Here is a 21,778-nt window from a genome sequence, read left to right as displayed (position 1 = left end):
CCCTGCGACACCTAAATTCTTCATATCCCTCCCCGTCATCCCACCCTCCCCAGGCCACTTCGTCCCGCCCCCCCCCCCCCCACCTCTACCCTCCCCTCGCCTCCCCACCCCGTTCCCCACCCTCCCGCGCGTAGTGCAACTCCTGCTGATTCATCTGGCCTCTCCTCTGCAGCTTTCTAACACCGAGTGAGCTGGCTCCGGGGGCGCAGCTCCCTTTTAACCGCTCTCGGGCGGCGCTGACTCACAGCGCTATTTCGGCTGCCGGCCCGGGCCGCCCTAAAAGCGGCCACAGCGACCGAGCTGGAACGCGCGCGAGAGACGGCGAGTGTCCAGATCTGAGTCTGTCGGCGGCTGCGCGCCTCAGCTCGCGCCGTGCCGCTGTCTGTCCCGACAGCTGGACAGACAGCTGGACAGACAGCGGACGGACGGACACACGTCACGGCTCAGTTCCGGCAGATGGACACACCTGTTGCTCCAGACCGTCGGCCGTCCGTCTCTCCTCCGTCCGCATCACCCAGACGGCGGGGAAGCTCCCAGAACTGACAGTCTCGGCCAAATGCGTCAGAGCTTGTTGACGTCAGGGAGGCTGGCGACCCCTGACAGGGTTCAATTCATCTGACGTGGCCACTAAAATGTGCCTGACTCAGGCGTCAGAGGCGCTGAAAACCTGGCGGCGAGGCAGGTGGACCCGAGCATGACCAAATTGTGCCTCTGTTTTCCTCGGCGCGATGACTGGCCCTTCTATTCCTGAGCCGTGACGTCGATGGCACTCGAGGTGCCGACAGCACCCTCTCGAGCTTGGCACATCGAATGGCCACTCCGAACTGCCAGCATAGCGATCTCGTCCCCATCCCTACCCCTGCCGGCCTGATCTGACAGACCGGTCCAATGTCAAGGACAAATATAGAGCGCACACATCAACCCGGGATTCCTAGCCGACGTTCGATCACCGCTCTCAAAGAATTCCTGGTGCTGATCGTACCATGGTTCATCTGCCCTCGTTGAGAAGTTTGCTGCCGACTCAACATGGAACTCGCGGTCCAAAACTAATAACCTGATGATTAATGTGGTGAACACAGAAGAGTGGCATGTTTTGGAACCAATACAGCACGTCTTCGGTTGTCAAAGAGTTGAGAGAGTTGACCATCATTCACCTTGACATCAAAATAGCGCCACACATGTTTGGCTAACACCTATTATTGCACATTCGTTTTGTTAAATGATTAATCATGGTTTGGATGTTTCTATTCCTCAACTGTCAGGTTTGCGAAGGGGTGTCCGTTCGCTGTTCCGCTATGCTCGCTCCATTTCAGGCCGTTAACCCGACCTCTCCACCGTTACAGGGAAGCAGGGTCTATGTCTGGACACGCTCGATGCCGCGCGACTGGAGAAGATCCGCAGTCTGGAGGCGACGGAGGCGATCCGCCCCGAGGAGGCCGCCCCGGAGATGCAGAAGCCAGTCTTTACCACTCCACTCAACAAGTAAGCAACCGACAACAAACAGTTGACGGGAACGAGCACCGATACCGGGTGGGGAATCACGTATTCATGCACAACATTTGTATTATCAATTTACAGTCCTAAAACAACTAAAGTGAAGTAACTGAGTGAAGTTCAGTTATTAATTTCTGAGCAAACGTTGATTTAGTTACTGAAAATCGGCAGAAATAGGCATTATCGTGTAATATCATGACAAAACGCATGCTGCTTTTATCCTTGGCCTTGTCAGTCCCTTTCACGTCATAACATAATAATACGAAGTTGAGATGTCGCATCTCACACCATCTTCATTCTCCAGTCTCCACGCATCTCAGACTCTTTCAGCGCATTAGAACTTCAAACTGCCAGCCATGGACCCCCTCCTATTCTTACCACAAACAAACGCATCAGCCCGACACCCAAGTGTACCTCTGTTTATCAACATCCCTGCCGCGCCGTTAAACACAGTGCCGGTTTCCGTTTGGCGCTGGGTGTTCTGACCGGTCACCCCTCCCCAGCCTGGAGAACCTGCAGGAAGGTCAGCACGCTCACCTCGAGTGCCGCCTGGAGCCCATCAACGACCCCAAACTGCGGGTAGAGTGGTTCGTCAATGGAAAGGAAATCCGGACAGGACACAGGTACGAACGGAAATAGGGGAGGCGGAGGGAGAGAGGAGACGGGAGCAACAGGGGACCGGTGGTCGATACGTTAGAGCATTCGCATACAATGCTGGTGACATCAATCATTGTGAATTATTTGGGCTAAACTAAATATTACGCTAAAATAAAATCATGCTGCAGATAGGAAACAATTCGTGGCTGAAAGAACAATAAAGGTGAGGGGACAAAAGGAGATGGGGGCAATCTGAAAAAGGGGCCGCACGTGCTCTCCACAGCTGTACGGAAGTCATATGACCCGCTCCACCTACATCCCTCATTTATTACCTCGTAACCGGCTGGGATGACACGTGATTTGGAGAATCACGTGTTTATCTTTCCTGACAGCGCCTTATCCTCGGTCGTAACGTCACGGAGTACCTGCAGCACACCTGTGACGGCGTCACGGGAGGGGAGGGGGTGTCAGAGGTGACGCAATCTGCTGCATCGTCAGCTGCCCCAGCTGCGCCAGAGGGCGATAAGCGATGTGTTGATTTTGCCGGGATTCGAGCCAGGCTGCCACGACGGCAGCCAACCGATTTGGCACAGTGTTGGTGTGTAAAATGATACTCCCGTCCCAGGTCTGTTGCTATTCCCGGTGATTGATTATCTGGAAACGACCGACAAAATCAGATTAAACAAACGGCGTGCCGTCGGAAAGGGAAACCGTCTTCCTTGATTCATTACTACGCCCTGCAAAATCAGTTCTTCAATATAGACCACTGACCAGCGAACAAAATATGTACCGATGTTTTTTATGAAAAGCTTTCTAAACCTAATCATATTACCCGACACAGAGGTCCACCCATGGCCATGTTTAGCTCAAAATGCCAAATGGACTACGAATTCTGCTGAAAGAGCCATTGTGGTTTTTTTTTCGTATCTTCGCGGCCGATAATGCACCAATTGCCTTGCCTTCAGGTTCCGGACAACTCACGACTTCGGCTACGTGGCGCTAGACATTCTGTATTCCTACCCGGAGGATTCGGGCACCTACATGTGCAAGGCCACCAACGAGCTTGGAGAGGCCGTCAACACATGCACGATTCGGGTCAACGGTGAGTTTGGGGGACTAGAATCCGTGCTCAGGGGCGGGAGAAGGTGCTGGTGCGGTGGCGTGAGGAATAAGATGTGCTGTCAGCTAGAAAATTAATACAAAAAGCAAACCGTTATGTCATGGTCATTCAACGCTATGCATGAAGAGATGTCGAAGTAAAACTTAAATTTATCAAGCTGTTTTATCGCATGGTCCTACCTTCAGCTCAACGTTGTACATATTTACTTAACACTTAGGAACACACACCAACATGTATAAATTCACAAGTATAATATGATTCACATAAAACCTAACATGCGCAGTGCGCATTCATTACATAACAAGAAAACCATGACAAACAATCGTCCAGTGTTTATGTTGACAATTTACAATGCAGACAACTGTGGTTCCTTGTCTGGTATGGTATGTCCTGGAAGCTTGGTGACTAATTGTTGGTAACAACTGTGCGTTAATGTCCGTTAATGCGTTGTACGTCTAAGCGTTGTTCTGCTTCTTCGATTGGTTTGGCAAAGACAGACTGAGGAAGATAAAAAAATCATTAATTATCTGTCCTTTTCGTCAGATCGAGGTACGAGACAACACAGCAGGTTTGGTTTATGTGCTTTGTTCACTTGGAGTTCCGCATCGTGTAGATTTCTTCTTTCTCCACAATATCAACTTGCATCTGTTCTGTCAGCATTGATTCGTGCAGCTTTAGAGCTGAAAAATTGCTCAGAAAATCGTGCTTCTAAGTGACTTTTCGACGTCTCTTTAACTTCGTGACAACTGTTTCCCTCTTCCTTTTTGTTCCAACTGTTTTCGATATTTTCTGCCGTCTATTCAACTTCGATTTGAACTGTTAATGATGCTTTCTTTCACCTCAGGCATCCTTCCGTTAAAAAAAAACTTCTTCGACTATTTCTATGCTGAATGTTGTGCCGTGCTTTTCATTTGTCAAAAGTAAGTGCAATGCCCCAGTGACGGTCAGCGCACTTATTTGTTTAACCGCCGCGAGCTGTTGAATTCGCCAGCGCTCAACTGTGCCTTGCGGTGCAGTATGCGATCAGGCGCCTACCACTAGTGTCATCTAGTGACGAGAGCGGGAACTGACTGCCCAACCGCGCCGCCAGGCAGCGAGTAGCTGACTTTTGTCATTCTCGCTTTCCGGGCTTCGAGTGGCGAACTTTGCGCAAACATCCACCACTAACAAAAAAGGAGCACAAAGGAACAAATAAGAAGCTCTCTGTCAAGATAATTCGCGTCCAAACATAGCCGTTGACTCCAAATTTCATCCTCCCGATTTTAACGACTTGCATGAAGGTGTGAATTTCACGTACTGACCAACTGACATGCCCCGCAGCACGCCGCTCAATCTATCTGGATACACAGCACCCGGAGGGCTGGCAGAAGATCCGCGACCTCGAGTCTCGCGAGACTCAGCGCCCGGAGGAGGCGGAAGAGCCCAAGGAGGCGCCGCGCTTCGTCCAGGAGCTCCGGGTAAGTTTCTCACACGATATGTTGAGAGAGCGCTTGACGCAAATGGGTTGCTTTGAAGACAGGAACAAGTTGGTTGCGGAAACAGACAATCCCACAAGCCATTGGTCATGGTATGATTACATCGACATCTGAAGGTAATTGGTCAAAAGTTCACGCCCCTCTGCGTCTCACAGGGTCAGATCCAGCTGGCGGAGGGTGGCTCAGCGCACATGGAGGGTCGCATCGAGCCGCTGCACGACTCGGACCTGCGCGTCGAGTTCTTCCACAACGGGAAGCCGCTGCAGTCGGCGTCGCGGTTCCACACGACGTTCGACTTCGGCTACGTGTCGCTGGACATCGGCGGCCTGGTGGAGGAGGATGGCGGCGAGTACACCTGCCGCGCCGTCAACAAGGTCGGCGAGGCCACATCCAGCCTCACCATACAGGTTCTCGGTACGTATACGCGGAAAACCGACTGCAACACCGATCCTCATGGACCAGTGCATCGATCTACGCCGATCTTCTCACTGGTCTTTGTACATTATCATCTTCACAACCACCTTCATCAACTTTCACACAGCTCGCCATTGATCATTATACATTTTATTAAAATACTCTGGATCCTAAACTGAGCGCTGTACAATGTACATCGATCAAGGATAGGTTACTAATGAACTCTGAAACTCCTGAGATAGACGCGACATTCACCCTAACTCACCTACTAATCACGTGGAACGTCATAACCAGCGGCTTCATCGCCATGTCCATTCCCGCAGACAAGGAGAAGATCATCTCGTCGACGCAGCACCCGGAGGGTCTGGAGGCGATCCGCCAGCTGGAGCAGCGTTCCCCGGAGGTGCGCCAGGAGGAGGCGGCCACCTACCAGAAGCCCATGTTCACCCAGCCCCTGCAGAGCGACAACCGCCTGGACGAGGGACAGGCGGTGCACCTGGAGGCGCGCCTCATCCCCGTGGGCGACCCCAAACTCAAAGTCGACTGGTTCAGGAACGAGCAGCCGCTTCAGTTCGGTGAGTGAAAGCGGAGACGAAGCATCGTGAGGTGATCAGGGACAGTTCTTTTTGAATGAGTTCCGTTTTTACATGACACCCTAATAAGTGTCGATGACATTAACAGGCAAATAATTATGGTGTAACAATTCATCTGGAATAAACCTTTATTGCTATAGCGTCCAATAATATACTAGATGCCGGCAGCGCTGGCGCGTTGCCTTGGGCCAGAATTGGAGGAATGGTATGTCTTGGTATGGAAATGAATTAACCCCTCGTTCTCTAATAACCACAACCTCCTATCGCCCTCTCCTTCCCTCAGGTTCCCGGTTCAAGCCAACGCACGACTTTGGCTACGTGGCGCTGGACATTGCCGGTCTGCGACCCGAGGACGAGGGCGTCTACTCGTGTCGCGCCACCAACGAGCTCGGAGAGGCCGTCACCACCGCCTCCATCCGCATCAAGTGTGAGTTCGCGGGAGAAGACGTCACGTCACAGTGGTCTGCCTGTAGAGCATGTTATCTATGGTTGTCACGTGTCAGGGAGGAGGATGAAAGTTACGTTTTCTATAAGTGACGTTTCATCAAAGGATTAATAAATCGTGTTGAATCGTGGTTAGTTCATCGCGATTTTCAAGTTGTATATCGTTGCAGGACGCAAATTGAAGATACATACCCTAAAACACAAAAAAGGAATATGATATACTTTGCGCAGATAAGAATCGCTAAATAGCGCAATATAACTAGCGCAAGACCTCTGACATGATCGGTGCACATCCCCAGCCGAGGCCAACATCGTGCTGGACACGCAGCACCCGGGCTCGATGGCCAAGCTGGCCGCGCTGGAGCAGAAGGCGCCCGGGGAGCCGGCAGAGACCGAACAGGAGTTCGAGAAGCCCGTGTTCACCATGCCGCTCACCGGGCCCACCGAGCTCATCGAGGGTCAGCACGCGCACTTCCAGGCTCGCTGCGTGCCCGTCGGTGACCCCAGCCTGCGCTTCGAGTGGTACTGCAACGGCGTCGAGCTCAAACTCGGTGAGATCTGGGCAGGTGCATGTAAGACCGTGGGTGGAAAACTTCGATTTTTAGTCATGACAATGGAATTCATGCATGTGTACGAGTACCTACGCTACGTCATTGTATTCCGACTCTCGTAGCATTGGTCAATAATCACTTAGGAAAATGCTTGATTTTTTATTTTCTACTTCGCCTGACTTGTCACTTTACACCTTATTGCATCGGAAATAGACCTTTGTACGTACACGGAGGTCTATGCATCAGCCATATGACATTCTGCCAGCGATGACGCACGAGCCGAGATCACGTTCAGGTGCTTTAATAACAGTAGTAGTCGTAATAAATGACATGTAAATATTAAGAACTTACCAGCCTATGGTCGACCATATAGCGTACGAATATAACACGTTGTGAATATAACCTGAGTCCAAGTTATATGTCAACATCACGAAATTATCAAGGAACATTCCCACTAACTCGTAACAAGTGCCACTAGGTTGATGTCCCTTCACACCTTATATTTTCGTCGGTTGTCCATCACAATCCCATTGTTTTCGTAGCAGTCTCACTGGCCATTCATAATGTTTTGTTGAGTCGTTGTCCGTGCATTATAATTTTCACTTTTTGTTCTGTAGATGTGTTGTGGCTGTGAAGGACGGATTACCACAGACCATCGACAAAATACTAATAGTGTCTACCCTTATTTTGCCAGATGGAGGTAAATTCCAGAGCTGTCAGGTTTGGTTTATTTCAGTGACACTCTTCTGTTTGAAACTGTATCTTCTTCTCATCCATCTATATACCTACTATATTATCTTCTTTGAGTGTTTATATCTGTTAAACAAGCGATTGTTCACATGTATCTCCATGCACAATTGTGAACTACGAAACGAGTAGTTCTAGAGCATAGCATATAAGTAACAGCATGCTACCAAGAAACATGAAGTTCAACGGGCACTTCATGGGTGTGATGTATTCTTTCAGGCACACTTGCGTGACAAATCTACATTTGATGCATTTTTAAGCACAGTCTGCTAGGCTTGACAATCTATATTCAACGGATTGTAAAAATGATCGTATTTCGATTGATACGAACAAAATAAATCCATTTTTCGACACACCCGATTTGTGCTATGCAATCCAACTCGTGCAGTTAGCTGAGCATTAGTTTGACGCATGAAAATAGCTCGTAAAGATGCATGTGTCCCTTTCCTCGAGCTTGGATCTTCCACACACATCCGAACATTTAACAGTTGGACATGTAAGGCGGAACATTTTTAATAAGTTTTCCCTTGATAAGATGTCTCGCTCCCGTTTCCGTCATTGACCCTCCCCACAAGGTTGCAGCTCACATGAAGGCTACCTTTCACGCATGATCTTAGCCAGTAGCATTGAAAGCCCATTAAGAATTTTCCCTCAAGTTTCAACACTTAGTAACCAAAGCCAAGTTACATACGAATCATTGCACTTCATAGTTCATATACTAACGCACAAAAATACAAGGGACAACTTCAAACGATCCTCATGTAACACCACCACGTGTTCTTCATAGGCTCTCGCATCAAGGAGACGCACGACTTTGGCTTCATCACGCTGGACATCATGTCTGTGATCCCCGAGGACGCCGGCATGTACATGTGCAAGGCCATCAACAAGGCCGGCGACGCCGTCACCACCACCTCACTGCACGTGCACGGTAAGTGGTTCATGTCGGCTGGTGATCCGTCACCAGTGGGGGTACCTTGGAACTTTGCGTCCTTACGTGCAAGCCGAGGAGCAATGGTTTGGCTCTTGTGAAAAAGTTGGCGTCCTATTTGTGGTAGCCACGGTAGAATTTTAATCGCAATTCTAAGAAAATCGCTATTGGAAGTCAGCAGCATACAAAGACAATATAATTTAGCAATTGCCAATGAGTTCCAGGTAGCCTCTTAATTTTCACCTGCCTTTGGATGACGGACGTTTCTCTAACCTTCTCATTCCCTCCCCACGCAGACCGCAGCAGCGTGCTGGGTGACGCCATCCACGCCACGGCCTGGGACAAGATCCAGCTGAAGGAGGCCGAGATGAACCGCGTGCCCGAGATGTACGTGGAGGAGCGACCGCAGCAGGCGCCCGTGTTCACCACACACCTGCAGAGCCACGACCGGCTCACTGAGCAGCAGAGCGTCCACCTGGAGGCCACCGTCGAGCCCAAGACCGACCCCAACCTGCGCGTCGAGTGGAGCAAGAACGGCGTGCCGCTCATGACCGGTCAGTGCGGCAACACATTTCTCCATTTACCGTAATTGTCATAAATTCTACGGCAGTTCACAAGGTTCGATTCTAGCGGTCCATTCTTCCTTCCCTGTAATGCCGTTGGTTTAGCGCAGCTGACGCGTCTTCCTCTGATGCACAGGCGCGCGTCTGAGGAGCACGTTCGACTTTGGCCTAGTGACGCTGGACATCATGAGCCTGCGAGGCGACGACTCGGGCATCTACACGTGCCGAGCCGTCAACCAGATGGGAGACGCCGTCTCCACATGCACACTCAAGGTCGAAGGTAAGCCACATCGCTAGATGCTTGGAAAAGAGGCTTAAAGCGCAAATCCGGATGCAGCCGTTTGCAGCCGTTTGCCGATCACAAACCTATCAGAGCTGCTTCTAGCATTAAATACCTATGCGTTGCTAGCGTTCCTATTATTTCGGAGAATAAGCTTTGGGCAGAAGTTCCAGTTCCTTCATCCTTCTCCACTATTCCATGACTGAACTCCAAACATTGTCACTCTAAAATTTCTGATGGTTTGCAGACAAACACTGGCTGCTGGGTCAGTCTCAGAGGCCCGAGGGTACTCCACCCTACACCCACCACAAAACACACCACCTCTGACCCTGACCTCTGACCGACAGACAAGCACTGGCTGCTGGGTCAGTCTCAGAGACCCGAGGCGCTGCCGGCCATCGCTCAGCTGGAGCTGGGACGTGGCCCGGCCGAAGCGACCTCGCCCGATGTCACCTTCGAGCTGCCCGTCTTCGTGTCACATCTCAACGACGTGCAGTGCAACGAGAACGAGCGCGCCTGCTTCGAGTGCCGCGTCGAGCCGGCCAAGGACCCCAACATGAAGATCGGTAAGCGAGAAAAAAACATCTGCTTCGCCGCATTATTATATTTGATGTAGTTAATCGGGATAAAACCCAAGTTTTTTGTTTGTTTTACGAGTCTCCTAAAGTTTTAATTTTACATCCAGTGTTTGGCGGAAACTTTCAGCTTAGCAACGTTAGAAAGTGAAGAGGCCCAGGAGACTTAATACGACAATTGGAAATACGAGACAATTGAAAATACGGAACTTTTGCGTCTCGCTTCAGAATGGTTCCTGAACGGCGAGCCGATGAAGAGCGGCTCCCGTTTCACGACCCACTACGACTTCGGCCTGGTACAGCTGGAGATCGCCGACACCCTGTCGGAGGACGCCGGACTCATCGTCTGCAAGGCCACCAACCAGAAGGGCTCGGCGCAGACCACCGGCACACTCCGGGTCAAGAGTAAGTTACAGCTGGAGGCACTTCGACTAGGACGGCTTGTGGGACAATGAACGAACTGTCGCATGTAAAAATGTTGAGCGGACGGATGCTACGAATTACGATACGGATCGATGCAGCTTCAGAAATCAATCATGCTGGTGCATTGTAATTCCGTGAACGAAAAGGTTTCTATTGACGCACGATGTCTTCGCAGGCTCATCCGAAATCTTCAAGGAGACTGGAGAAAAGCCACGCTTCGTTACACAGATACAGGTAATAAGCCGTGATAAGGTAGCTGTGAGTGAACGGACATCTTGAAAAAAACACATTGTTCGTAACATTACTGCTAACGCATTCTTGTGACATTTAGGTGTCCACAAACAGTTCTATTCGATCTATAAAATCACATTTGCCTCTTCCTCAGAGCGTGGAGAACCTGCAGGACGGCGACTCGGCGCACTTCGAGTGTCAGCTGGAGCCCGTCGGAGACCCCGACATGAAGGTGGAATGGTTCCACAACGGCGCGCCTCTGCGCCACTCCTCGCGCATCAAGGCCGTCTCCGACTTCGGCTACGTCCTTCTCGACATCGCCTACGGCCAGACGGAGGACTCTGGCGAGTACGAGTGCCGCGCCACCAACAAGCACGGCTCGGACAGCACGCGCGCCACGCTGCGCTGCCAGGGCCGGGGCGGCGTATTCCTCGACTCGCTGCAGCCGCAGGCGCTGAGACACATCTCCGAGCTGGAGATGACGCCAGAGGTGGACGGAAAGCCCCCGGCGCCCGGCTCGCAGGCGCCCAAATTCACCAAACACGTCACCGAGATCACCAACATGGTGGAGGGCCACTCGGCGCACTTCGAGGCGCGCCTGACGCCCGTACACGATCCTGACCTGACGGTAAGAAAGGGGAAGGCTAAAATGCATTGAAATTTATGAACGAAAATTGTGATTACGTAATGTGCGAATTGGCTGCTGAGGTTTTCCTCAAATCACTCTCCAATAATTTTAAAGTATGGTTTTTAAAGTGTTGTTCAATCATGTCGAGATGTTCACAGCAATCGCATGGCAATCCATTAACTCATTTGACGCTACCTTCAACAGGTGGAATGGTACCGCAACGGCGAGAAGCTGCCGAGCGGCCACCGTTTCCGGACGTTCCACGACTTCGGTATCGTCATCCTGGACATCCTCTACTGCTACGAGGAGGACTCTGGGGAGTACGAGTGCCGCGCCGTCAACAAGGCCGGCTCAGACGTCACCAAGGCCACGCTCAAGTGTGTGTCGAAGGAGAGCCTGATCTTGACTCCACAGATACCCAAGGTGACTGCGGAAAAAATTGTGTGCGTTTTATTGATAACTTCCATGACCGAATATCGAACACCCCTAAGGCCATATCAGCGCTGATTTACCCGTTAAATAAAAGTAAATGATGAGCTGACTAACAATTCGCTTCATCAAATACCGAAAGTCTGCGTAGCCAAACGCATCAGTATAGGGCATTTGACTTACGCTACTTCACTTTTCACCCCAGGAAATGAGCGGTGGCCTGGAGAAGATCCAGACCCTGGAGGACTCCACGCGGTTGACGCGCGAGGAGAAGGAGGACGTGACGACGCGCGTGGCGCCGCGCTTCACGGTGCCCTTCAACAACATCGACGACCTGCGCGAGGGAGAGAACGCCCACTTTGAGGCGCGACTCACCCCCGTGGATGACCCCAAACTGAAGGTGAGGCCAACACGACCTTCGGTAATACTGACGACCTCTTGCCGTTTGAAACGGTACCATATCAACGCTGAGTCCTGACCTTGATAAGGACATAATAGTGGCGTTTATCCGTCCCGATGCGCTTGCAAAGACATGCCTGGGCGCAGCAAATACATTTGTGTTCTTAAAAAAGGGGCAGATCTTCTCGAACCATTCTCCGTTGATCAAGGACAAGCGAAAATCCTTACCATCTCACACTGTGCCGATTTATCAGACGGAATGGTACCACAACGGCAAGCCGATGAAGGCGTCCAGCCGGTACCGCACCTTCTGCGACTTCGGCTTCGTGATCCTGGAGATCTCTCCGGTGTACCCGGAGGACAGTGGCGAGTTCACGTGCCGAGCGTTCAACGAGGTCGGCGAGGCCACCAGCACCGCCGTCATGAAGTGTTCCGGTGAGTGGGACAGCGGGCGACGCGACGGCGGAAGGGGGACGGGACTGGGGACAGATGGCCGAGAGAAAAGGAGGCTGGGGGCAGGATAGATAACTTAGCCTCGAATTTATGTCATGGGTACATCGATAGTCATTATCATGTATTTGAAACCAATGAGTATCGGTAGCCGTCCGCAAAGCACGTCAAGTAGCGTGTGGTCATACGGTATCTAAGCTCTGTTCACTGCAACAATGCAAGTTCGAAACAAAGTAATTTGTCTGATCTGAGCTCGGTAAAAGGTGAGAACCGGCATTCATGTGATGCGAATATTTGATATTTTTACTGTTCCATTTCGCCAGGTCCAGGTAAGCCAAGCAAGCCAACAGGTTTGGTATCACGGTAATGCCACGTGTTTATGCCCTTGGCTTTATGAGCCCAACGCATTATTCTTCGCTGTATCTATCTCGCACAGAGAAGAAACAAACTTCGTCTTCGACCTGTGCTGAGGCGCTGAGTGTTTTTCAGAGCGTGTTTGGGGAGGGTTTGGAGCCGCCACAGCTTGTGTTTGACGGCAGAAGAAAAGCTACATTTTGAAAAGGAAAGGCTTTGAGGTTGAACGATTTTGAGGTTGATACATGCAATTTTTGCATTAAAAAGTAGATATAGCTTTATAGTGTGTAATAGCGCGTGCTTCTTCATTGCCACTGTCCATCTATTCCTGAGAAGGTACTTGAACCATCGCTCATAATGAACAGCGATTTTGTAACACAACGATTTTACTATCGAGTAGCTGTTTAATAATCCCGGCGGGTAGCGACAGTACCAGTTGACCCGCTTACAAATATCTTTCATTATTTCGGTGCGCCCGCGAACGTTTAAAAACTTGTGTCGAACTCAGCAGGCGGGTTTTGCAGTCTCGATCAGTACTTGATGTCTATTCACTGCTGAAAGCTCACATAAGCACATGCTAATTAAAAACATACGAAAAAAAGAAGCCATAGCAAGCTGTTGAATGGTACGTACAACCTAGTTGAGATCACTCGCTTGTAATTGTGTTGCAGGCAAGAGGAACATCATTCTTGAGAGCCAGCTGCCCAAGGGCATGGAAACGATGCAGAAGATTGCTGACCTGGAGAATCTGGGCATCAAGCCGGTCATGCCGGGCGAAACTGAGGAGGTAAGAGTGGTCTATACCCAAGTGTCAGCAAGACGTAGAAACGACTATACGACACAATTGCTGAAGTTACGTCTGATGGCAGCGCCACAGTGGGAGGAGTGTTGCCTGCCGAATTCATGATCGTTTACTTCCTCAAGCTTCCCGGTACCTAACTCGTTTGCTCTATACTCGTCGCAGGGCGCTCCACCGCAGTTCCTGACGCAGCCGGCCGACGTCAGTCTGGTGGAGAACCAGCTGGCGCACTTTGAGTGCCGCCTCACCCCGGTCGGAGACCCTACCATGAGGGTCGAGTGGTTCCACAACGGACGGCCCCTGTCAGCAGGATCGCGCGTCCGCACCATCAACGACTTCGGGTGGGTGCTCGATGGGAGCATTCCTAGATCCAATCGGGGTGTTCACGCACAAGTAGAGATAATCTCTCCTTTTGCTACGTTAAGCTATTACGCCTACGAATCAAATGAACATCGATTCGAGAAATAGCATTGACATCGATATCTTGTAGAGTGTTAGTTGTTACGAAGTAAATGCTATTACGATGTCACCCTCATCGTACCCAGTATCCAACCTTCAAGTGCCACAGACGTCAAGAAATAATGTGATGTCCCGAGGAGGATCTGAGGAGTGACATCCCGCACCATCGTTTCAGCTACGTCATTCTGGAGATCGGCGGCATCTACCAGCGCGACGCCGGTCTGTACACCTGCAAGGCCGTCAACAGGCACGGCGAGGCGTCAGTCTCCTGCTCCCTCACCGTCAAGGTAAGGAGCGACGGGAGAACCGAATGGGTTAGAAGATCGCACTTACAGCAGATATCCAGCGTCCTAAGAATAGCGAAATCTGCATTTAAAAGGACAAACCAAGAAAAATACAACGAGCCACGGGCTCTATGCGAAATCGAAGGACGCTCTCCGCTGGAATATAATTGTGATTAGCCTCATACCTCATTTCACACCGCGTTCTCCCTCCTTTATCCGCAGGGCCGCCAGGGCGTCGTGTTGGAGCCGCAGATGCCACACGGCATGGAAGGTATCCGCAAGCTGGAGGAGTCGCTCTACCACTCAGAGCAGGTGCCGGTGGAGGACGCCGCGCCGCAGCCGCCGCGCTTCGTCACAGAGATCAAGAACCTCGAGTCTCTGTTCGAGGGCCAGCCGGCGCACTTTGACTGCCGCGTGGAGCCGGTCGGCGACCCCAGCATGCGCATTGAGTGGTTCCACAACGGACGGCCCATCGACGTCGGATCCAGGTCAGTCGGGAGCGGATGATGCGGTAAGATTACAACATAGACCTGTCGTTTGCTTCATAGCTTTCGGAAACGTCAAGGAACTTTAGGAAACTAGGGGATGTGCTCGTAGGAAACGCAAGAGGGTGGATACGTTTGGTCATGATTCGATCAATAAGTCCCTCCTAGGAAACGAATGTGTCATGATGTCCCTTCACCACGGAATCGCTGACGACGTCACAGGGTTCACTTCCTTGACGACTTCGGCTTCATCGTGCTGGACCTGGACTGGACGTTCCCGCGCGACTCGGGAGAGTACGTGTGCCGTGCCACCAACAAGTGGGGCACCGCCACCACCAAGGCCACCCTCATCTGCAAAGGTAAGGACGTCCCGACCAGCCTCGACAGTACGCAGCTGGCCCACGCAGACACAGGGGACTGACGCAACGCTCCAGTTAACATGGTGTGCCGTCTTGCGTGCAACTTAGAGAGGAAAATGTTACTATTTTGATTCAACAACAGCATTTTCCCTTTCAGCGGTTTAGTTGTATTTTTCCCCCAGCTAGATACTTATGATAGTTTGCTTCATGTTCGTGGACCCGTTAAATACATGGTTGCATGGCAATACCTCTGGTCGCAAGGCAGCATATTATTTCCCTAAATAAACCATAGGGTCGTTTTTAACGCTATACCTACCTTTGTTGTGCTGTTTTCCACCCACCCCGCATACACCGAGGGTCCAATTGTCACATGTTGTCTCGTCCCGTATTTGCCCTAGCATTTCTATCGGTGAATTTTATTTTCTCATCTAACCTCTCCGTGCATGCTCAGCTAATCGGCTTGGTGAAGTGTTGTGCTGTCCCTTATTTTCTCTCACACCGCGCGTTACAGACGAATTCCAGCGATATCTGGAGCATTACAACCTGGATCACCTCGCCCGGCTACCAGCGAGGAGGCTCTCACAGATACTTTGTAGGTCAAGTGGTGGACAGGAGTCGTGGTAACATGAAACCAATGCTTGTTTTCCGCGGACCTTGGATGGTATATGGCTTTGAACCATTTCGACTTAGCTCTTAAATTCGCTTGGATCGGTACCGAAATAAAATGACCTAAAAACAAATGTTTTATTTCGTACCAGATTTAAGCCCAGCCAATTACAAATGCACGCAATAAATCGGGCTGCGGTGTCGGACATCTCTTTATCGTTTCAGCTACCTGACAAATATAAATTAAGAATAAACCATATAATCTATTCCTTTTTGCACCGTACTGTCGTTGTTCTGACCTTTCCAAATGTGTGACCTAATTTCTAGCCAAGCGGGACGTGGTGCTCGAGTCTCAGCTGCCCAAGGGCATGTCTGGTGACCGTCTGCGAACCCTCGAGGAGGGGCCCAAGATGGGCGAGCCGATGGCACCGGAGGCGGAGGCAGAGCCGCCGCGCTTCGTCAAGGAGGTGAGGAACTGGGATCGAAATGCAATCTATCGACAGGCCACACTAATGTGACTTGCGACGATTTGCTTGATGTCATTGTAAGATGTTGCTGTTAAAACTTATTTGACCAACAAATCACACGGACACGTCCGTTCCAGATTGGCAACGTGGACGTTGGCGAGGGTGAGACGGCCTTCTTCGACTGCAAGGTGGAGCCCAAGAGCGACCCCAACCTGCGGGTGGAGTGGTTCAGGAACGGCGTCCAGGTCCAGACGGGCCACAGGTACGGACAGTCAACGTCTCCGTGGCGAGCAATACAGCGGTTGGCGACAAGCCAACATGTGCTCATAGCAATGTCCTTAGTGTTGAGGGTTGTGGGAGTGTAGTAAATTTTGAAGGGCTATGCACTTGCAATATCTGAGCTGATAACGAAAACCCTCGTGAGGCGAATGATTTGACAAAAGTTGAACGCCTAATCCATTAACTCCCGATCATGGTGACCCCTCCAGCCCTTCTCGCTGCTGACGTGCCTCTCCTGCCCGCCAGGTTCCGGACTACGTTCGACTTCGGGTACGCGTCGCTGCAGATTCTGGGAGTATACCCAGAGGACGGCGGCGAGTACACCTGCAGGGCCGTCAACAAGGTCGGACAGGCCACCTGCAAGAGTGCACTGACCTGCCGAGGTAGGTCTTCGTCCACACACATCGTATCACAGCAGATGTTGAAGACAGTTTACTCACCCGTGGTGACTTTTCCAGGAGACTGTCGCCGTAGTTATGATTGAAATCCTGAAACAGAGAACGAAATCAGTTGTAAAAACAGAAGGTCGTTCTGGTGCCATCATGCCTGAATAATAAGCTCAGCGTGGCGTTCTTTGTTAAGCATCACATTCGTTACCATGCCAGCTATATCATAGCACTTTTCATGTTCACAACTAACATCACTGCGTTTTCCGGCAGCCATTTCGTCGGTGATCATGCTGACCCAGGTGCCGAAGGGCATGAAGCCCGCCGACTACCTGATGCAGATGGAGGCCACCCTGAAGCAATACACCTCGGAGATCCACCTCACTGAGGAGGATATCTACGACGCCGACCGCAAACAGCCGCCGAGGTACAGTGATCATCCTTCAACTGAACGGGGAATGGCACTAAACTAGATCGGGGCACCTGTTAAAATATCGACGTTACAAACTCGATTACGCTTATATCCAATGTCGGTCCATTAAAAAGAGCTACTGAAGAAGACAGGTATAAAGATGAGCTGCTGTTCCTACTAAGTTTGAAAGCTGTCTGACCATGTGTTCGCCTCGTACACAGGTTCGTCACCCAGATCCAGAGCCAGCCGAACTTGGTGGAGATGGAACAGACCAAGTTTGAGTGCCAGCTGGCGCCCGTTGGAGACCCCAACATGAAGGTCGAGTGGTTCTTCAACGGCAGACCACTGCCATACAGTGAGTTGATGCGTTAAAACCAGATGGGTAAAACCGCAAGAAGCACGACCTTGATCTCATAGAGTATTCTGTCGATGGTCTGAATAGGAGGGCAAACGGCATTCGGGGTATCTTCATAACAAGTACTCATTCATCAATTTGCGTTGCTGGCAAATGAAGTACGGGGTCTTACATATCAGATGTATGACCATCGACCTCCATGAAACCCCAATCAGCCGCTGACTTCCACGTATGTGACGTTGCAGAGAACCGCTTCACACCGATCTACGACTTTGGTTACGTGGCGATGAACTTTGGCTGGGTGTACCCGGAGGACTCTGGGGAGTACCTGTGCCGCGCCACCAACCTGTACGGCATGGACGAGACCAAGGCCATCATCAAGACTAAGGTCAGTAGAGGAGAGTGAACCGAAGGGGTAGCGCAAGGGTTGGGAATGTCACGGAAGGAAATTGGTCCTATCATGGAAGGATAGGCTGCATCTTATTTGGCGATAGCACTAAGAAAACGACAACTTATCGAATCAAACCGTTCAGCATTCTCCGTCTTCCGCTCAACGGGTTGGACGCTTAGACCATCATTCAGAGGTCTCCGTTCTGTAGTTACGAAAATTTAAATGTAACCATTACCACCCCTACGTGACGGCCTCTTCCTTCCATCAGGGCAAGCCGGGTATCGTGTACGAGTCCCAGCTGCCGAAGGGCATGGAATCTGTCAAGAAGATCCAGGAGATGGAGTCCCACTGGAACCGGGCGCCCGACGCGCCCTGGAGGAGGAGCGCGCCCGCGAGGCGCCCGTGTTTGTCACCAAGCCGGAGCCGGTGACGGTGAACGAGGGCGACTGGGCGCGCTTCTGCTGCCGAGTCACCGGCCATCCGCGACCCCGCGTCATGTGGCTCATCAACGGACACACCATCGTCAACGTGAGTGCCGAAAGCTGGTATGCTCGGTGGTATACAGCGTAAAAATAGTATCAGGAGATGGCGAATGAGCTCCGGAAGGTAGGCTTTTCGGTTGTGTTTTAATATCCATTTAGATGGAATATAACTATTGGCGGCCGGCCTAGGGGCGTAGCCGGCCTAGCCGCCGGCTACGCCATCACACCAAAAGCGATCGAAGCACGATACGAGCCAGGTAGTAACTTGTAATAACCGTCCACAGGGCACACGCTACAAGCTGACCTACGACGGTATGTGGCGACTGGACATCCCCAAAACTCGTCAGTACGACCACGGCAAGATCGAGGTCGTCGCCCGCAACTCTGCCGGCGAGGCCTACTGCTCCTGCGAGATCAACATCAACGCTCGGCAGGACGACTACCGTGCCGTCCTCAAGAACTCGCCGAAACGTGAGTGGGCCGGGCGGCACGCCGCGCGCGCCATCCGACGGCGACCTGGGTTACCAGAGCCTCCCAGGTGGCCGTTTGTATATCGGGAGTAAGGGGAAGCAGAGACCAGCACATAAACAGCACGACTAACGCCGCTGGGCATCTCACACTACACTTCCGTCACAGCGCTGGCCGCAAAACTGCCGCCGCCGCTCACTGACTTATTATAGCCAATAACACCGCCGTCTTATTGCTCAGCAGCGTTTGGAAGTGAACAGGTAAGGAGCCGTTTCAGGTGCATGAGTTTCCGTTTGCGCATAAACCTATTTGGCGGTTTGAAGTGATTTTTTCCTAGGCTTTGCTTGTTTTATTTGCTTTCTTCGAGCCTCTGTCGCCTGATAGAATGTGCGTCCTAACCCGTAACCGAGGTGTCATCCTCATAAAACTTTGCAGCTGGTTATGCTTACCTGCGTGAAATGCAATCAATGTGTGACCACATTGGGGCCGAGAAGACAACGGATTGCCATAACCGTTAGCGAATTTTTGGTGTCAGTTGATTGCAGAGTAGTGTTCTACGTGCGACTTGATGCTTTTAGACAGTGCCTCGTGATTTTAGCCATGTTACCCGACTAATGTCACTGTCCTCGTCTTTATATGTGACCACACCCAGCATTTGTGCCTGTCCTTGAGCGTTGCCCCGCATGTGACATCAGCACCGTGCTGCCACCTGCCGCTGCCCGCGATAACTTGCAGTTCCCTTTTAGCCTGGTATGACTATGACCTGCGACAATACCAGAGCGAGCGCCAAGAGGTGGAGACCGAGCGGGTCTTCGAAGAGAAAGTGCGGCCGGCATATCTGTTCTCTATCAGGGAGAACACAGCAAAGTTGTGGAGGAGCCCGAGGCGCCCAGGCGGTCCAAGCGGGGCTCTGACGCTTCAGACGTCGGCAAACAGGTACGAGCGTTTTGTGCCAACTGCCAGCACATATCTAGCCATGCATTCAGCAGTGTGTTGCAATGCAATGAATATTATGAAGGGCTATCATGAAGCGTAGATGCTGCGATATCAGTTCAATCTCAGTAACATAAAATAGCTCCGACTTTGAATGTGAAAGTACAAGATAAAAGCTTTACGAGAGCTTTACACGTTAATTATCGTTGAATGTGATTGTGGCTGGGGATGGAGTTCATGTCTAAACGGGGATTGACGGCAATTTCACTCTGCAGCTGCCGCAAGAAAGAACCCCGCTCGGCTCTGTGGCCAAGGGCATGGCGGCTATCTACGTCCAGAAACTGTGAGTCGACAACATGGGCTTCCACGATCACCGGTGGAAATTTAATTCATTTTGATTAATGTATCTTATATCAATCAATCAAATCAACAACTCATATGATAACCATTGCAAATAATAACAGCTTACATAGGTGCACAGCAAAACTTAGAATGTCTAAACCACAGGGTCTGAGACGAGATGTGTTCATCTCAAACATGAAGAGTATACCACCCTTAAATAGCATGGTATGTTTCTCGCATAACCACTGTACTGATCACGCTTTCATGTTTGTTTGTCCAGGGCTGAGGCAGGACAGAAGCCGGGAGCAGCCCGATGGCACAGCCTCGCGCCACTGAACCCGCCAGCACCGGAAAGGAGGTGAGCTAATCACATAAAAGGCGCCTGGTAAGAGTCGGACTGCAACAACGATCGTCATTACTGAAATCGAACACATTCCAGTAATAATGAAACTGTATTTTAGGCATCACGCAAACCACTTACGTCTCGTGTGTCTTCCAGGCGCCAGGCCGTGCACGATCTTCACCCGTAAGATGCAGCCGAGCCGGGCTTTCGAGACGAACGGGGCCCGGTTCGACGGGACTTTGTGGGCGTGCCACCGCCCGAGATCACGTGGTTCCGAGAGGACTTCCGATCACGCCCAGCCACGACTTCAAGGTAAGTTGGTCGAAATATGGATTGTGTATCGCCAACTTCATATGCCATCTGTGATCTGGCACTAGTCACAAGAGCAAAGGCGAACATGCAAGCAATTATCTATGCAGTAATGAACAAATGAATATGCTACGATGTATCTCACACTTTGCTGTCTTCGTCGTCCCCGCAGTCACCACCACGGTCGGCACTCGACGCTCGAGATCCGGGAGGTGTACAGCGAGGACTCGGGTCATTTCTCGTGCGTGGCCTCTAAGCCACGGCCAGGCGTCGCTCCGCAAACCTGTGGTGGAGGAACGTCCACTGCCGCCGGTGTCCAGGGCGCCCAACTTCACCAGACCCCGCGCGACGGCAGCTCTGGCCCGGCACCAAGGTTGTCACGTTCGAGGCCAAGCTGGCCGGAACGAAACCGGTCGACGTCTACTGGCTGAAGGTGATAGAGAAAATTGGCAGATTAGTGGAAGGTTGAAACGATTATGAAAGGTAGATGAACAAATACATTTATGAGAGTAATCTGAAAACCTTGAAAAAACTAAAGACACATAATATAAATGAGCGATGAGACGTAAACAAAAGGAGATTGAAATGTCGGTAAGGATTAGAATCGCATCTCTGTCAGCTCTCGCAATTTCCACCCTTCCTTTTGACACACATTGCCCTCCGTCTGTTCAGAGCGGAGGACCACGTGGAACCTGACGGTCGCCACAAGGTGGCCAGCGACCGGGACACCTACACGCTCACTGTGCTGGAGCCGACTGCCGACGACTGCGGGCCGATCGAGTGTGTGGCCATCAACGCGTCGGGAGCCGCGCTGCCAGGCTGAGGTGGGTGGGCCGTGCGCACGTTTAGAGGAGTTCGGTCACGACGCAGGCATGTGTCGCTTTTTGCTTGTCTGGGTGTGTTTTTCTCTTTTACTCAGTT

General features: G+C 51.3%; 1 protein-coding gene across 1 annotated transcript in view; it reads left to right on the top strand.

The window, feature by feature from the left end:
• LOC122373638 (titin-like) overlaps window positions 1–21,680 on the top strand; it is a 54,333-nt gene extending 32,653 nt beyond the window's left edge. Inside the window, 41 exon segments of the mRNA XM_043351917.1 lie at window positions 1,344–1,482; window positions 1,998–2,117; window positions 3,057–3,193; window positions 3,755–3,760; window positions 4,532–4,668; window positions 4,842–5,100; window positions 5,424–5,675; window positions 5,977–6,120; window positions 6,437–6,688; window positions 7,383–7,388; window positions 8,223–8,366; window positions 8,663–8,920; window positions 9,066–9,209; window positions 9,557–9,775; window positions 10,013–10,189; window positions 10,383–10,441; window positions 10,593–11,066; window positions 11,271–11,489; window positions 11,701–11,895; window positions 12,149–12,329; window positions 13,370–13,485; window positions 13,663–13,838; window positions 14,132–14,243; window positions 14,463–14,728; window positions 14,948–15,084; window positions 16,018–16,157; window positions 16,295–16,419; window positions 16,683–16,819; window positions 17,096–17,249; window positions 17,456–17,589; window positions 17,835–17,977; window positions 18,249–18,345; window positions 18,348–18,508; window positions 18,747–18,933; window positions 19,677–19,754; window positions 19,757–19,866; window positions 20,139–20,206; window positions 20,486–20,563; window positions 20,705–20,731; window positions 21,030–21,098; window positions 21,530–21,680. Of these exon segments, the coding sequence (XP_043207852.1) occupies window positions 1,344–1,482; window positions 1,998–2,117; window positions 3,057–3,193; window positions 3,755–3,760; window positions 4,532–4,668; window positions 4,842–5,100; window positions 5,424–5,675; window positions 5,977–6,120; window positions 6,437–6,688; window positions 7,383–7,388; window positions 8,223–8,366; window positions 8,663–8,920; window positions 9,066–9,209; window positions 9,557–9,775; window positions 10,013–10,189; window positions 10,383–10,441; window positions 10,593–11,066; window positions 11,271–11,489; window positions 11,701–11,895; window positions 12,149–12,329; window positions 13,370–13,485; window positions 13,663–13,838; window positions 14,132–14,243; window positions 14,463–14,728; window positions 14,948–15,084; window positions 16,018–16,157; window positions 16,295–16,419; window positions 16,683–16,819; window positions 17,096–17,249; window positions 17,456–17,589; window positions 17,835–17,977; window positions 18,249–18,345; window positions 18,348–18,508; window positions 18,747–18,933; window positions 19,677–19,754; window positions 19,757–19,866; window positions 20,139–20,206; window positions 20,486–20,563; window positions 20,705–20,731; window positions 21,030–21,098; window positions 21,530–21,680 (6,188 nt within the window).
• Window positions 21,681–21,778: the final 98 nt, after the last annotated feature.

This window comes from Amphibalanus amphitrite, unplaced genomic scaffold, assembly GCF_019059575.1.
Source record: "Amphibalanus amphitrite isolate SeventyFive unplaced genomic scaffold, NRLGWU_Aamphi_draft 000038F_arrow, whole genome shotgun sequence".
Classification (NCBI taxonomy): domain Eukaryota; kingdom Metazoa; phylum Arthropoda; class Thecostraca; order Balanomorpha; family Balanidae; genus Amphibalanus; species Amphibalanus amphitrite.
The sequence above is the reverse complement of the archived record's forward strand: the minus strand, read 5'-3'. Positions and strand labels throughout refer to the sequence as shown.